Genomic DNA, 17,792 nt, shown 5'->3' on the forward strand with positions numbered 1-17,792 from the left:
AGACCATCCTGGCTAACCCGATGAAACCCCGTCTCTACTAAAAAATACAAAAACCTAGCCGGGCGAGGTGGCGGGCGCCTGTAATCCCAGCTATTTGGAGGCTGAGGCAGGAGAATGGCCTAAACCCGGGAGGCGGAGCTTGCAGTGAGCTGCGATCCGGCCACTGCACTCCAGCCTGGGCGACAGAGCGAGACTCGGTCTCAAAAAAAAAAAAAAAAAAGAAACAGAAACAGAAAGAAATATGATGTTTGTGAATCCAAAGCAGGGATAAAATGATACTTGCATGTAACACAGGTTGTCAATCTGAGGGACTGTGGGTTGTCAACATCCCTGCAGATCACTCACCCTCAGACCAGCTCAGCAGGTCACACGCACAGAAGTCAGGAAATAATAACAACTGGCCTACCTGCTCTCACTGAGCCGAGCTCTGCACCACCCCCCACCCACCGAAGCACTTCAAGATTCCCAGGGGGTTCTGCCAGTGTCCTGATAATCAGGTGGCTCTTCCTCTGGCTTACCTGCTCTCACTGAGCCGAGCTCCGCACCACCCCCCCAAACCACCGAAGCACATCAAGATTCCCCGGGGCAGGGGCAGATGTGCCAGTGCTCTGACGATCAGGTGGCTTTTCCTGAGACCTACCAGTCAGCTGTCACTATTTCCTCTGACTCTCCATAAATACTCTGTCCTCTTCTTACACAAATGATGCACTTCAAATTCGTTAGTTACTGCATAATGAGACTGGAGGTTCAGTTTGCTGTGTGGTTTAAAGGACATCCGCTTTCCAGGTTCCAGATGCCACTAGTGCACATGACACCTCACTGACAAAGCAATCTGGACTGAGGGTGCTTCTCCTCTGATACTACGCATTTTCGTAGTTGCCTTAATGCTGCAGGCAAGATGCTCTGATTCCCTGCGCCAATGGCTGGATGGGCGGACACTGGAAAACACATCCATTTCTGCTTGTTGTTTATGCTGCCTGAAGTCATAAGCCAGTCCTCTGCAAGCCATCAACACTGTTCCTGAGGCAGTTTATCTTTGCTCAGATTGCTGAAGGCTGGTGACTTCGTTTCATGAATTTTCACTGAGCCCAAAGCATCCTCTAACCTGACAGAAACAATGCATGCAGCCTTTTATTAACTGCTTGGACTTCTGAATGAGTCCAAGGTTTTTAGCTGGGATAGCCACACTGACAGAGCCCAGGGCCACCATCATTCTCTGGATACCTCACCAGCAAATGTACTGCTAATACCCAGTAGGAGATGAACTCGAGAACTTGATAAAGCATCCACAAAAATGCCATTAAAATTCAGAAGAAAAGCAAAATGATGTGCGACAGTGCTAATGAATACAACAATCCTTAGTGGGTTTTTCCTGCTGTCACCAAAAGGTCACGACAAATGAACCAGAGGAGAATAAAGGTCATTCTGACCCAACTGCTCCTATAAGGAATTTTCCACATGATGAAAAAAGTCTTTTAAAACACAGGGGTTAAGAACAATTACACATCCTTTTATGGTTCTATAAACCTTCTCATAAGTCATCAAGGGAAACTGCCCTTAACACAGCTTTCAGGCCAGTGTCCTTTCCAGCAACCACGCACCCTTCCTTCCAGAAAGACTGGCAAGTGTTAACTCCCACCCTGCTGCACAGATCCAACCCAACTCCAGACGGCCAGCGTGACCTGTGCTGCCTACCCGCTTCCAGGCAACAGGTTCAGTGTTGCAGGCTGTTAACGCAGTGTCCTCGCTGAAAGTTTCCTTACTAATCTACTTCCCTTTTTTTTTTTTTTTTTTGCCTTTATAAGAGGAAGTGTTCTTGGTAATTATTTACCTTAATAGTTTCAGAAAGAGGAACAGATAACCTCAGTCCAACATGACTGGCAGTTGGCAAAATCCAGCAAACCAGCTGTTCTGATTGCTAAGGAATTAATTTAGATGCTTTCTTTGTTTTTTGTTTATTTGTCTTTTTGAGACAGTTTCACTCTTGTTGCCCAGGCTGGAGTGCAGTGGCGCCATCTCAGTTCACTGCAACCTCCACCTCCCAAGTTCAAGTGAGTCTCCCGCCTCAGCCTCCCGAGTAGCTGGGATTTCAGGTGCCCGCCACCACATCTAGCCAATTTTTGTATTTTCAGTAGAGACGGGGTTTCACTATGTCTCAAACTCCTGACCTCAAGTGACCTGCCTGCCTTGGCCTCTCAAAGTGCTAGGATTACAGGCGTGAACCACTGCACCCAGCCTTTATTTTTTTTCTTTTTTGTTTCACTTGCTCATGTGAGAGGAAATTTTCTGATTGGAATATTTGAAATGGCAATTTAGTTTTGTTATCATGGTAAAAATAAACACAAAAGCTACCATTTTACCCACTGTTGACTGTACGGCTCAGGGACACTAAGTACCTTCATATCGCTGTGCGGCCTCCTCCGCCATCCACGCGTAGAACCTTTTCACCTTCCCAAACAAACTCTGTCCCCACTGAGCGGCACCTCCACATTTCCCCAGCCCCTTCCTCGGCACGCACCATTCTGCTTTCTGTCTCTCTGCTGTTGACTACTCCAAGGCACCTCCTCCGAGTGGAACCATGCTGTACTTGTCCTCTGGTGACTGTTTATTTCACTTAGCATAATGTCCTTCAGCTCCGCGCATCACCAGGATTTCCTTCCTTTTTAAGAATGGATCGCGTTCCATCCTGCAGGGACCACACTGTGTTCATCCGTTTATTCATAGATGGGCACTCAGGATGCCTCCGCCTTTTGGCTATTGTGAACAAAACTGCTCTGGACAGAGGTGTCAAAATGTCTCAGTCCCTTCCTTTCTTTTTTGGGGGGTGTATACCCAGAAGGAGAATTGCTAGATCACGAGGTATTTCTAAGTTTAAATTTTTTAGGAACTATAATACTGTTTTCCACAGTGTGATTATTTTTCACAAATTTCTCTTGTTTTTGAGACAGGGTCTCACTTTGTCACCCAGGTGACAGAATGAGACTCTGTCTCAAAAATAAATAAGAACATTTCAAAAAAAAAAAAAAGCTATTTAAAAGCTATTTTGCCAAGAGGAACAAAACAGCCCAGTGACCTGACCTGAGTCCAGCTACACTGAAGCTGCATCCTCTTGTGACTCAACTGCCAGGGGTCACCAACCTCTGTACATGGTCTTCCTGTCCAACAGAGCTCATTGCTGAGTGGTGGCCCTTACTGGAAACCCCATCCCTGCAGCACAGGCCCAAATGGGGCCTGCATCTAGTCCGTCTCTCCGGCGGGAGTGGTTTGGAAGAGCCCTTACTGTCCCCGTCCCACTCTCCCCTCCCTCTCAGGGGCCCGGGGAAGACTCATCTGCTTCACGAGCACCCCCAAACCCTGGGAAGAGAAGATGAAGAGGACGGGAGGTGCACCCTGGCCAGCATGGCCAAGCCCGCACTCAGCACAGTGGGACAGGAGGGACAGGGACACAGAGAGTCACTATTCTGTGCTCAGCACTGGCACTAGGGGGGACTGCAGTAAGAAGGCACTTGGCATCATCCTCCCAAAAGCACCACTTGAGAAAGGCACCATGCTAAGAAGCCGTCTGGGGCAACTTGGCAGGTGCCTGGGCATGGAGAGAGCTTCGCCCAGCCCCAGGGCACTCAACATCAGGGACTGCAGTCAGCACTGCAGATTTCAGCTGGAAGGGCTGCGCCAGCCACCAACCGCCAGACCCAGGGAAATAGGAGCCTGTGGGTGGGGATGACTGAGGAGCCAGCGGGGTGACCCCGGGCATGCAGGCGGGGAACCCAAGGGAGAGGGCCCTGTGGGACAGGCAGAGGCAGACACTGTGGCCCCTGGGACACTGCTGGGCCTCAACCTCCCTGGAGGAGAGGGAAGCTGGGAGCAGAGGGGGTGGCAAGTGCTGAGGGACCTGCTGGCTGGTGACCTACCAGCTTTACACTCAGTTTTCCAAATACAACCAAAAGACGACACTGATTGGAAAGACTGCGTTTGTGTTTGCGCTAAATTAGGGGATAATTACAATCCGTTGGAAATACGGCTTAAATTCTTCTGCTTCTGAGGCTAAAAAGGAAGTTAAGGCACAGGAAATGAGCTGGCGGTGGCAGAGGGGACGTGCTCCCAGGCTCCAAGAACAGCACTCCAACTGCGGCCCAGCACTCCCCAACACTCCCAGCTCTGTAGCCATCAGCTTGACTGCGTGGAAAACTTGCTGTTTTTAAATAATGCAGCAGATCTGCAAACACTCCCACGGCCAGCGTCCTCTTAGGACGGAATGGAAAAGCCAAAGCCTGGGCACAGCCCCCAGGCATCTCCTATCAAACACCAGAGTATGTGGGTGCCAAACAATGAGGTGACCACTGAGTCGGCGTGCCTCCTGCTCAGACAGTCTCATCCCTGCAATGACAGTCTCCATGTGGACAGGAGCCTTGAGAAGCCTGGCGCCTCCAGCCAGGACTTACGCCCCTCCTCTGGCACCCACGACAGGCACCCACTGGCCAAGGGAGCCCCCTTTCGCTAAGATGCAGTGGTCATCCCCGATACCACTCCTTCCCAAAGGACACAAACAATCACTCGGTGATGCTGTTCGCGACCCTTCTGCGAGTCTGACTCTACAATCCTATCACCGAGGACCTTCCTGGGATTTCAGACGTGTCCTTTTCCTCCACTCATGCCAGGAAGGCCTGATGAGTCCTGGCTAATTCTCTCCATCACTCCAGTGGCCAGGGATGGTGTCACTGTCAAAGGACACTGACCCAAGAAAGGGAAAGACTGTAGAGACACACTTGTTTTTTGAGAGGACACTTGTTCCACTCCAAGATCCCAAGATGTCCTGTGTGTACATGCCGTTTCCAGACAGAAAGACAAACCCCAGACCCTCAGATGCATTATGTCATCGCATTACACACAGAATCAGTGAGTGTGCAGCGCCAGGACCTCTAGAAACCAATCAGTTCTCCTGGGCAAGTCGGCAAGGAGCAACCTGTAGCTTGTGCCAACCTCCTGTAAGTTAGAATGCCTTAACCATCTGGGAATGAAGCCCAGCTGGTTTTAGCCTTATTTTACTCCATCTTAAACAGCCCCTAATGGCCGGGCGCGGTGGCTCACACCTGTAATCCCAGCACTCTGGGAGGTCGAGGCGGGCAGATCACGAGGTCAGGAGATCGAGACCATCCTGGCTCATACAGTGAAACGCTGTCTCTATTAAAAATACAAAAAAAATGCTGGGCGTGGTGGCGGGCGCCTGTAGTCCCAGCTACTCTGGGGTCTGAGGCAGGAGAATGGCATGAACCCAGGAGGCAGAGCTTGCGGTGAGCCGAGATCGCGCCACTGCACTCCAGCCTGGGTGACAGAGCGAGACTCCACCTAAAATATATATATACATATATATGTATACACACACACACACACATTCCTGAAGCCATTTTTTTTTTTTTTTTTTTTTTTTTTTGAGACGGGGGCTCACTTTGTCTTCCAGGCTAGAGTGCAGCGGTATGAACAAGCTCACTGCAGCCTTGACTTCCTGGGCACAAGCAATCTTCCAGCCTCCCTCAGCCTCCCGAGTAGCTGGGACTACAGGTGTACACCACCATGCCCTAAAGCCAAGTTTTAAACCACTAACTTGCCCCTTTAACTTCTTCCTGAGATGACCCCTCCAGTTTCAGCCACGTTTAACCACAGCCATAGTTCTCACGTTGTGCATCAGCAAATCAAAAGGGAACAGAAATAGCACTTTCTTCTGCATTCAAAAACAACATTAAATACTGGCTTTAAATTTCCCATTTTTATCCTACAGATCAGACAGTACAGATGCTTTTCAACTTGTGACAGGATTACATCCCAATAAACCCACTGTAAATATGAAGGCCGGGCATGGTGGTTCATGCCCGTAATGCCAGCACTTTGGGAGTCCAAGGCAGGGGGTTCCTTTGAGGCTAGGAGTTCCAGAGCAGCCTGGGAAACACAGTGAGACCCCATCTCTACAGAAAATACAAAAGATGTAGCCAGGTGTGGTGGTACATGCCTATAGTCCCAGTGACTTGACACAGGCTGAGGCAGGAGGATTCCTCAAGCCCAGGAGGTCAAAGTCGCTGTGAGCCATGATCGCACCACTACACTCCAGCCTGAGCAGAGTGGGGCCCTGTCTCAAAAAAAAGAAAAAAAAAAAGGGAGGAAAATGTGGTAAGTTGAAAATGCATTGACTACTTGATGACTCCTAACCTACGCAACATCACAGCTTAGCCTAGCCCACCTTAAATGAGCTCAGAACACTCAACTTAGCCTACAGCTGCGCAAAATCATCGAAAATCACTTTATTGTATAATAAAGCGTTGACTATCTCGTGATTTATCGGGGGCTGCACTGAAAGTGGAAACAGAATGGCTGCATGGGTACGCGCGCAGCTGTTTCTGCCGAATGCGTATCGCTCTCGTGCCAGTCGAACAGTCCTAAGTCCGACTGTCTGTATAGGAAAAGGGTATTTCTAGCGATGATGAAATTTAGACCCACCCTAGGCTTACAATGGACAAAAATGTTGTACGAATATTATTCCACGTAACATTAAAGTATTTACCATTCACGGAGGAAATGTCAAGCTATGAATTCTAAGTTCAAAACTGGGCACCGTAGGGACCACGCTGGCTAGTGGGCCTCGCTCTCCGGAGTTCAGGGAGGAGTATGCGCCTGAGTCATTCCTGTTTTTAAATGTAATCTTTTGTTATTATTTGAATGCTTTGATTCAGAATGATGCTCTTAATTTCCAAAGCATATCAGCTTTAGGCAGACTTCATGAAGTAGCTCATAAACGAACAGTGCCGGCCGGGTGTGGTGGCTCAAGCCTGTAATCCCAACATTTGAGAGGCCAGGGCAGGCAGATCACCTGAGGTCAGGAGTTCAAGACCAGCCTGGCCAACATAGTGAAACCCTGGCTCTACAAAAAATACAAAAATTAGCTGGGCATGGTGGTGCACCTTTGTGATCCCAGCTACTTGGGAGGCTGAGGCAGAGAACTGCTTGAACCTGGGAGGTGGGGGTTGCAGGGAGCCAAGATCACGCCACTGCCCTCCAGCCTGGGCAACAGAGTGAGACTCTGTCTCAAATAAGAAATAAATAAAAAAATGAACAGTGCCAAAATGGGCTGGCATTTCATAACACATCAACTAAATAGTCAACGACTAACCAAAACAAGCCCAGGCAGGGCCAAAGCAAGAGAGGCAGCCAGCTCCTGCCCCAGCACCCCAGAAAGTGAGGGCTTCCTTATAGTCCTCAGGCAAGGAGCTGCCAGAGGCCAAGAGGGCGACACATCAAAGAAGGGCCCCGCGCCCACCCTGCCAGGCCCTGCAGGCTGGAGTAAGTTTGGTTTTGTTTCCTGTCCGGAGAAGGAGCCCTTATTTGTGATCTGCCTGTCCCAGCATCAGAAGTACAGACATGGCTTTCAGTGGGAACTCCCTTCACCTGCCCAAAGAAAAGCTATTAGAAAAGATTTAACCCACCAGCTCCAAGCTGCCCCTGCCACCACCGTTAGCCTGAGTCACTCCACTTCCTGACATGCAGGGGCCAGAGAGGCCACAGTAGTACAAAAATAACCAACTTACTATTACCAACGGGACACTGGAAATCTTCAGCTTCTCACTGACCAAACATATTATAAATAATCACCTCATTTCCAGTTGCCAGTGTATTCCCCTGCCCCCCACTGCCAAAGCATCCTATCCCTTTAGAAAGAGCCTTAAACACGCAAGCCTCACCCACACCCTAAAGTCAGTCATGGCCCAAAATTCTCTGAAGCATTAAAAGACAGGCAGAGGTTCCCTTTTTCCCACTCCCATTTTTGTTGCTTGTTTTCTGTTCTAGGAAACTCAATTTTTTTTTTTTTTTTTTTTGAGACAGAGTCTTGCTCTGTCGCCCAGGCTGAAGTGTAGTGGTGCGATCTTGGCTCATTGTAACCTCTGCCTCCAAGGTTCAAGCTATTCTCCTGCCTCAGTCTCCCAAGTAGCTGGGATTACAGGCGTGAGCCACCACGCCCAGCTAATTTTTGTATTTTTAGTAGAGACGGGGTTTCACCATGTTGGCCAGGCTGGTCTCGAACTCCTGACCTCAAATGATCTGCCCGTCTTGGCCTCCCAAAGTGCTGGGATTACAGGTATAAGACACCTCACCCTTGCCGGGCGCGGTGGCTCAAGCCTGTAATCCCAGCACTTTGGGAGGCCAAGACGGGCGGATCACGAGGTCAGGAGATCGAGACCATCCTGGCTAACACGGTGAAACCCCGTCTCTACTAAAAAATACAAAAAACTAGCCGGGTGAGGTGGTGGGCGCCTGTAGTCCCAGCTACTCGGGAGGCTGAGGCAGGAGAATGCTATAAACCCGGGAGGCGGAGCTTGCAGTGAGCTGAGATCCGGCCACTGCACTCCAGCCTGGGAGACAGAGTGAGACTCTGTCTCAAAAAAAAAAAAAAAATGACACCTCACCCAACCCCATTATTAAATTATAGAAAGTATTCAGCATCTGTAAAAAGAAAAAAATAAATACAGAAAGCAGACAAGTAAACACTGGGTGGTAAACACAGAAATCAGCCTCACTCACCACCCCCCAAGACACTAAAAACTGGAGCCACCCTATACCCCCGCCAGAATGCCAGGTGGGCACGGACCATGCACCTCCCAGGCAGCCCAAGCTCTGCTCCTGCTCACAAGGCTGGGGCCAGCCCTGTTTCTCACTTGAATTGGCCTGCCCTTGACCTTATCAGCATCCACCATAACCAAATGTTAGGAAAGATGAAGTTTCGGGGCTCAGAGAACTAAGACCAGATCTGTCTCATATGTGACTATTCCTATCTGTATTTCCAAACACAATCAGACTAACAAAGACAGACACCTGTAATACCACACAGGCTTGCCCACGGTCTGATGCCTGACCTAGGTGAGGTAGAATTAAAGCTGCCACAGTGAACTCGTGAAACTGAAAATCTAGCTGTCTACCATGTTCGTAACTTTGGGGTGTAAACTGATCACTTAAGCATAAAGTTTGAAATCCATAATTTTGATTAAAGTTGGAAATTTTAGGCTGGGCACAGTTGCTCATGCCAGTAATCCCAGCACTTTGGGAGGCCAAGGCAGGTGGATCACTTGAGCCCAGAAGTTCCAGACCAGCCTGGGCAACATGGTAAAAATCTGCCTCTACAAAAAAATACAAAAATTAGCCAGGTGTGTTGGCACGTGCCTATAGTCTCAGCTACTCAGGAGGCGAGGATCACTTACGCCCGAGAAGTCAAGGGCTGTAGTGAGCCATGATTGCACCACTACACTCCAACCTGGGTGACATCACGAGGGAGACCCTGTCCCAAAAAAAAAAGTTGGAAATTTTGCCAAAGTCACTATAAACGAAGTTGAAAAGCAAATGACTATAAACAGTGAGGAAATGTTTTGTAATATATTAAACAGGCCAGACACAGCGGCTCACACCTGTAATCCCAGTACTTTAGGAGGCCAAGGCGGGCGGATCACTTGAGTCCAGGAGTTTAAGACCAGCAGGGGCAACACAGTGAGACCCCATCTCTACAAAATAATACAAAAAAATTAGCTGGGTGTGGTGGTGCACGCCTGTACTCCCAGCTTCTTGGGAGGCTGAGGTGGGAGGATCACTTGAGCCTGGGAGGTTGAGGCTGTAGTGAGCTGTGACTGCACCACTACACTCTGGCCTGGCTGACAGAAGGAGACCCAGTCTCAAAAAAAAAAAAAAGAAAAAACATGTATATGTAAAAAAAAAAAAAAAAAAAGAAGAAGAAATCTAGGCTGGGTACAGTGGCTCACGCCTGTAATCCCAGCACTTTGGGAGCCCGAGGCAGGCAGATTACCTGAAGTTGGGAGTTCGAGACCAGCCTGAGTAACATGGAGAAACTCGTCTCTACTAAAAATACAAAAAATTAGCCAAGCATGGTGGCGCACACCTGTAATCCCAGTTATTTGGGAGGCTGAGGCAGGAGAACTGCTTGAACCTGGAAGGCAGAGGTCGCGATGAGCCAAGATTGCACCATTGCACTGCAGCCTCGGCAACAAGAGCGAAACTCCATCTCAAAAAAAAAAAAAAAAGAAATCTATCCAGGTTACAGAAATAAAATTCACAAATCAAAGAAACAGTAATAGGAAAAAAGGAGCAAAAATGAAAGATAAACACATAAAATAAATCCAAATGGTCAATAAACATATTTTTCAAATGTGCACCTTCACCAGTTATCAGGCAAATGCAAAATAAAATGGCACAAAATAAAAATGCAAAATAAATGGTTAATAAAGTTCACCCAACTGGCATCTATTTTTAAAGAGGAATCATTAAAATTAGAGAGAATGTAGCAGAATTAGAGAATTCACAGGATTAAATGAGAACCTTAAAATGCTGGGAAGACACACGGCAGCTACTACGCGATACTGCATCCGGGCAGTTAAGTTTCTCCTTCTGTGACTTGCCTGTCCATGGCCTGGTGACAGGTGTACAAAGAAGGGAAATCACTCTGGGAAGCATCTAGCAAAAGTGCTTATCTCACCCCCGACTACCCCAGCAACACCACTCCTGAATATAATCCTCAGAGAAATGTTCAAATATATATGCATCCAAACATATGAGAGTGTTCACCGCCACACTGCAAGCAGTGAAAAAATAAAAATAAGCAAAAGAACTCTGTGACCACTCAGAGTTATGAACCATCACATACCTTTTTTTTTTTTTTTTGAGATGGAGTCTCACTCTCGTACCCCAGGCTGGAGTGCAATGGCGTGATCTCGGCTCACTGCAACCTGCACCTCCCAGGTTCAAGCAATTCTCTGCAGGAGATCAGTCAGAGTGGTGGGAAAAACTATAGGGAAAGGATGCAAACCTACTGAAAGGTAGGAAGGTTCTGCAGAGCCCCACGGGAGAATAGCTGAAGGCAGCTGTCCTATAACCCTGAGGCAGAGGGCATGGAGTAGATAAAAGGAGTGTGGAGGAATTTATCTTAAACAGGCTTGTTTACTTATGTTGACCAGGAACTGACCTTTGATCATCAGCACATGATGTCCCCTGAAAGGGGAGCAATAAATGTTAATTACCCTGCAGGCTGTGTTTGCTCCAGGTTTTTCCGCATTGTGCCTGCACTGAGTAAAAGCAAGCAGCTCCAGCTTCTCGGGGCTGCTCTCTGGCCACTAGAGCCAGGAAGTCACCTAGCTGCTCTTATATTGCATACCTGTGTCTGAGTACTCATTTCATCCATCAGCTAGGGCCTGCGGGACAGATCCGCCAATTCTATTGCCTTGGCCTCCAGAGTAGCTGGGATTACAGACGCCCACCACCACGTCCAGCTAATTTTTGAATTTTTAGTAGAGACAGGGTTTCACCATGTTGGCCAGGCTGGTCTCTAACTCCTGACCTCGGGTGATCTGCCCACCTTGGCCTCTCAAAGTGTTGGAATTACAGGTGTAAGCCACTGCGCCCGGCCCGCATACCATTTAAAAAGACAGAACTAAACTTGAATGTATTAACATGAATAGAACTTAAAAATACAACTTGGGCCGCGCTGCACTCCAGCCTGGGTGACAGAGCTAGACTCTGCTCAAAAAAAAAAAAAAAAAAAAAAAAAAAGGCCAGCCGCGGGGGCTCACACCTGTAATCCCAACACTTTGGGAAACCAAGACAGGCAGATCACGAGGTCAGGAGATCAAGACGATCCTGGCCAACACCATGAAACCCCATCTCTACTAAAAACACAAATATTAGCCGGGCATGTCAGTGGGCGCCTGTAGTCCCAACTACTTGGGAGGCTGAGGCAGGAGAATCGCTTGAACTCAGGAGGCAGAGGTTGCAGGGAGCCGAGAATGCACCACTGAACTCCAGCCTGGTGACAGAGCGAGACTCTATCACAAAAAAAAAAAAAAAAGACAAAGGAACCAAAAGCAAACATGACAAATGATTTAAGTTATTTATTGGGGATGGCTGGAAATATGCTTGGTTTATGATTTTTGTTGCGACAGGGTCTCACTCTGTCACCCGGACTGGAGTGCAGTAGCATGATCACAGCTCACTGCAGCCTCAACCGCCCCAGGGTCAGGTGATCCTCCCACGTCAGCCTTCCACAAGCACGCACCACCATGCCTGGCTAACTTTTGTATTTTTTGTAGAGATGGGGGTTTCACCATGTTGCCCGGGCTGATCTTGAGCTCCTAGGCTCAAGTGATCCGCTGGCCTTGGCCTGCCAAAGTGTGTTTTTAATGTCTCAAAATGAAAATTCTCATGTTAGCGAGTCACCGGGGTGAACAAGATGCTTTCAATCTACGTCAAGGTGTCTGGTGTCCCAGGACAGCTGCACTGAGAACCACAGCAGTGGGAAAGAAAGGACTGAAGGGTTCTGTCTGTCCCCAGTCGCTTTCTACATCTCCATCAGGACTTTTCATATTTCTGTTAGCAATTCTAAGAATTTATTCTGAGCTGTAATTCCGGTTTTTCTATGGTATACCTTTGACTTTTTGATTACACAAAAAACTGTCTGTTATCCCTCTGCTGAGCCATATACACCTTACAGTTTCCCAGGCAAACCCCCCAGAGGTCACCACACAGGTCTGGCTGCCTGATGGAGAAACTTCAAAGCACAACGACACATCCGTGGGGAATCTGAGTCTTACAGCTACATAAAGTGCAAATCAGAGCAAATGGGTAGACTTCACAGGGAAAGAGAAAATGGAACTGCCTCAATTTTAAATGGAACTCAGTTTTAAAATGTAAAAAGAACTTTACTTTCCATGTACATGACAAAAATTTAGTATTACTAATACTCAGTTCTCACAATTTGTAAGACAAAAATAGACACTCTAAGAGAAAAAGACAAAAATAGACACCTTAAGAGAAAAAAAGACCAAAAAAGACACAAATAGGGAATTCGCAAAAAAGCACAATAAAAATAGCCAAGAATCCACATCTACCAGCTACCACTGAGGGGAGAAGGCTTCGCAGGCATCACCTCATTCACCCTCCAAGTGCCTCCGGGAGCAGCACTTCCCACTCATGCTCCCAACAGGACTTGGGAAGGTGAAGCGGCTTGTCCAGATCTCACAGAAGATAAACGGAGCCTGGGCTGCGGCCCAAGTTGGCTGACTCCAAATCTGGGGCCTTGACCATTAAACAACAAAAATAAAATGACGATCTCTACTGCCCAGGAGGACTTGGAGAAAGGGATCTTCTCATGCAGACCTCCTTGGGGTACAAACTCAAAGAGCCCGACAACAGGTTGCAAAGGTTTTATCAACATGCAGTACTGCAAACCCACAATCCCACTTGAGGAAGCACACCCTGCCCACCGGTGGGAGGGCTCACACCTGTAATCTCAACACTTTGGGAGGCTGAGGCGGGCGAATCATGAGGTCAGGAGTTCGAGACCATCCTGGGCAACACAGAGAAACTCCCGTCTCTACTAAAAATACAAAAATTAGCCAGGCCTGGTGGCACGCACCTGTAGTCCCAGCTACTCCGAGGCTGAAGCGGGATAATCACTTGAACCTGGGAGGCGGAGGCTGCAGTGAGCCAAGACCGCGCCACTGCACTCCAGCCTGGGTGACAGAGTGAGACTTCGTCTCAAAAAACAAACAAACAAACAAACAAACAAAAAACTACGAAGGCAGTGAACCCTACCAAGATAATCTCAGAAGTTCCCAAGGATACATGTCAATCTCCTAAATTTCTATAAAACGCACAAAGCAGTCTTCAAAGCACTGTTTACGCATGGAAAAAAATGCAGACTTCAAAGCTTATCAGTGAGGGGAGAGTCTGCTATATGCAGGCAGTGAAATACTACGTAGCATTGTTTATACTACACTGTCTCTAATATATATGGTATTATATCCTTTAGGGAAGAACGTACACATGACTGAGAGGTTTTTTAAAATGTTAAAGAGTTTATCTTTGACTGCTGGGGTCTCTGATGGTTTTATTCCTTTTGCTGTTCTGCATCGTTCAGATGTTTCCTAATCTGTCCTGTTTACCTAAATATGAGCTGCTTGAACATCAAAGAGCTGTCAACCTTTAAACAGAGAGAGCCTTGAACTCCAGATTAAATACACATCTCCTCCTGTGATCTGTTACATCCAATATTGCTGAAGGCAAAAGTCCAGCCCGCACCGCTGTGATCCGTCTGTCTCTCTACGCCCCCACCATCAGGAGCCCCCGACACTGGGCTTCCTCTGCTCCCCTAATTTTTTTTGTTGCTGTTGTTTGAGACGGAGTGTCACTCTGTCGCCCAGGCTGGAGTGCAATGGCCCGGATCTTGGCTCAACGCAACCTCTGCCTCAAGGGTTCAAGCCATTCTTCTGCCCCAGCCTCCCGAGTAGCTAGGATTACAGGCGCCCGCTACCACGCACGGCTAATTTTTGTACTTTTTTTAAGTAGAGACGGGGTTTTACCATCTTCGCAAGGATGGTCTCGAAATCCTGACCTCAGGTGATCCGCCCGCCTCGGTCTCCCAAAGTGCTGAGATTACAGGCGTGAAACCGCGTCCGGCCTGCTCCCGATTTCTTCAAGTTCACCTCGTCTCTGGTAGGGACCAGCGAGGCACCCTCGGCTAGTCTCCAAGGCAGGGGCAGAGGCGGCGGCCCCCAGGCGTCAGCTTAGGCCCGGCCCAGACCAAGGGGGACCCCAGCCCCAGCTCCCGGCATGGCCTCGGCCCCGTGGTGTCCTGTGCCCCATGTCTGGGCCTCTTCAATGCCTCCCTGACGCCCTCAACCCCTCTCTAGCCCTATCTGCCTCACCCTGGACTCCTCGGACCCTCCCTAACACCCTCAAATACTTCCACGGTCCCCTCAACGTGGCGGCACCGCGGCGGCTCTCCACCCACACCCGAAACACCACATCGCCGGGCCCCGCGCCCATCTGGTGGTCCCGACCCGGGGCCACTGCCACCGCCCCTCCCAGGTCCGAGGCCTCTACCAGGCCGGGACCGCCGCCCCCGCGCGCTCACCCTCGCGGCAACGCCTCCTCCAGATGGTATCGGTGTGCAGGATGCGCCGGAACTTCGTGCAGACCTGGGCCAAGCTGGGTAGGTCGGTGCCCGGCAGCGACGCGAAGATCTCCACCAGCAGCTCGGGCGGCAGCTCCAGCAGCGAGCAGCGCGGGGGCGGCGGCGAGGGGCCCGCGCACAAGCCGCCCCCTACCCCGGCCAGCACCGCCGCGCTCGCCTCGATGCGCTCCTCCTCGGGGTCTGTGTCCGGCTCGCTGTCGGCCGCTGCCGTCTCGGCCGGGCCCCGTCGCTGCTGGCGGCGCCGGCATCCGCGCGACGGGCCCACGCCGCAGAGGCGAGCGCACACCGCCATGCCGCCCAGTGACGGCCCCTGCCGCCGCCTCTGCGCACGCTCCAGCGCGGCCCCGCCCCGCCAGCGCCGAGCCACGGCCCCTCCGCAGAGCCCGCCACGCCCCCTGGAGAGTCCAGCCCCGCCCCTAGCTGGAGCCCCGCCCCGGCCGCACCACCCCCTCCCCGTGGGGCGGCGACCTCTGAGACCCCGCGCGGTTGCCATCTCTCCGGCACGAGGGCGCCGCCCGTGGCGGGGACGAGAAAAGAAAGTGGTGATGCCGGGTGCAAAATGTCAGGCTGCCCCGTGTGAGGCTCGAACTCACGACCTTCAGATTATGAGACTGACGCGCTGCCTACTGCGCTAACGAGGCTGCTCGGTCGCCCCTCCGCGCCGCGGCCTTTGTGGAGAGAAGAGTCGCCCCCCGTGCCCGGCGCCCGCTTCCGGCACCTGAAAATGTGCCCCGCCGGCCCGTGAGTAGGAAGATGCGTTTTACAACCTCCAAATACAGAGACAGCAGCCAGAACCCCAAAGGGCGTCTAGAAACCCTTTTGTCCATCGAAACAACAGGCGTTCCATCGTGTCTGTCTTATGGTAACCAAAAGGCCCGCGCTGCGGGGCTCTGCAGGGACCTTCCGGGGTCCCGAGCTCCCTGCGGAAGCCCCGGGGAGGGCTTGGAGGGGCGGCGGCCAGCGCGGCCCAAGAGATCCGGGGATGCGCGCCCGGTCTGGAAAGGGAGGCCCTGCCACGCGGCGCCGCCCAAACGGCGCCATTTCCTGCAGCTGCCGGAAGCCGCGCACGCCCGCTCCAGCTGGGCCCTGCCGAGGCCGCGGAGCGGGGTCGTCTCGCAGGTACGCGGGTGGTGACCACGAAGGCGTCCTCTGACCAGAGCAGCCGCGCATGTCGCCGTGGGCTCGCCTCGGACCCCATCTCTTGGAGGCCCAGGCGGGAGTATAAATAGAGGCCAGGAGCTCGAGACCAGCCTGGGCAACACAGCGCAGACCCGTCTACTAAACAATCCAAATTTTAAAAAGAGAGGCTGAGGCGAGAGGATCGCTTGATCCCAGGAAGCCGAGGCTGCAATGACCCGCGATGGCGCCACTGCACTCCAGCCTGGGCAACACAGCGTGACCCTTCCTCCAAAAAAAACAAAAAACAAAAATAGCCACAAATGGCTGGGCGCGACGGCTCACGTCTGTAATCCTGGCACTTTGAGAGGCGGGGACGGGTGGATCACCTGAGGTCAGCAGTTTGAGACCAGCCTGACCAACATGGTGAAACCCTGTCTCTTAAAAAAAAAAAAAAAAAAAGCCACACAGATGAGGAGCAGTGGCTCACGCCTGTAATTCTAGCACTTTGGGAGGCCGAGGCGGGCAGATTGGTTAAGCCCAGGAGTTGGAGAGCAGCCTAAGCACATAGTGAGATGTCCCCATCTCTACAAATAATTTAAAAAGTTAGCCGGGCATGGTGGTGCCTACTTGGGAGGCTGAGGCGGGAGGATCGCTTGAGCCAGGAGTTGGTGGCTCCAGTGAACTGTGATCACACCACTGCACTCCAGTCTGGACAACAGGGCAAGACCCTGTCTCAAAAAAAAAAAAAAAAACCACCAAGGCCAGACGTGGTGGCTCACACCTGTAATCCCAGCACTTTGGGAGGCCTAGGTGGGCGGATCACGAGGGCAGGAGATCGAGACCATCCTGGCTAACATGGTAAAATACCGTCTCTACTAAAAAATTAGCCGGGCGCGGTTGTGGGCGCCTGTAGTCCCAGCTACTCGGCAGGCTGAGGCAGGAGAATGGTGTGAACCCAGGAGGCGGAGCTTGCAATGAGCCGAGATCGGGCCACTGCACTCCAGCCCGGGCGACAGAGCGAGACTCCTTCTCGACAACAACAAAAAAGCCCCACCAAAACCAAAAAATAATAATAACAAAAATCCATACAGATGCGCCTATGTCCAAACCTTGAGCATCTCAGGCCAACACTATTGAAAAATAGTACCTGACTGATTACCCTGGACTCAGGTTCCTTGTTTTTCACTCCATCCCGCAGTTGTTAGAATGCTCCTCCTTCCAGTGACCATAATAAATAAACTGAAAGCAAACTCCTTTCACAAGGTGGACCTACTTATTCACAAGTATGTCATGGTCCACTGATCTCAAACTCCTGACCTCAGATGATCTGCCCACCTTGGCCTCCCAAAGTGCTGGGATTACAGGTATGAGCCAGGAGCCATCACACCTAGCCTACTTGGAATTATACTATTAATAGTTATAGCCATAGACACAGCATAGTGCTTGGTACATAGTAGTTGCATAATTAATTTATCATTGTTGGATGAATCAGTGACAACCACGAACATCTATTCAGTGCATATATTGTGTGACTTTACCGGTATTATTTACTGCTACCAATATGTTTTTTTTTTTTTTTTTTTTCTGAGGGAGTCTCACTCTGTTGCCAGGCTGGAGTGCAGTGGCGTGATCTTGACTCACTGCACCCTCCAACTCCCGG

At 50.4% G+C, this 17,792-nt stretch overlaps 1 protein-coding gene and 1 non-coding gene across 5 annotated transcripts in view; both read right to left on the minus strand.

Annotated features, from left to right (window-relative positions):
* FBXO31 (F-box protein 31) overlaps window positions 1-15,353 on the minus strand; it is a 55,963-nt gene extending 40,610 nt beyond the window's left edge. For 2 of the 4 annotated variants that reach the window (XR_012093003.1, XM_007994293.3), the window contains exon 1: window positions 14,954-15,353. Coding sequence is in view for 3 of the 4 variants with exons in the window: in XM_007994293.3 (XP_007992484.3) it covers window positions 14,954-15,305 (352 nt within the window). In the remaining variant the exon portion in view is untranslated. The remainder of the gene's footprint in view (window positions 1-14,953) is intronic. The other 2 variants (XM_007994291.3, XM_007994290.3) reach the window with 2 other exon arrangements.
* A 228-nt stretch (window positions 15,354-15,581) lies between these two features.
* TRNAM-CAU (transfer RNA methionine (anticodon CAU)) lies at window positions 15,582-15,654 on the minus strand. The gene has a single exon. It is a non-coding gene; the product is annotated as a tRNA-Met (tRNA).
* Window positions 15,655-17,792: the final 2,138 nt, after the last annotated feature.

Source organism: Chlorocebus sabaeus, chromosome 5 (assembly GCF_047675955.1).
Source record: "Chlorocebus sabaeus isolate Y175 chromosome 5, mChlSab1.0.hap1, whole genome shotgun sequence".
Lineage (NCBI taxonomy): Eukaryota > Metazoa > Chordata > Mammalia > Primates > Cercopithecidae > Chlorocebus > Chlorocebus sabaeus.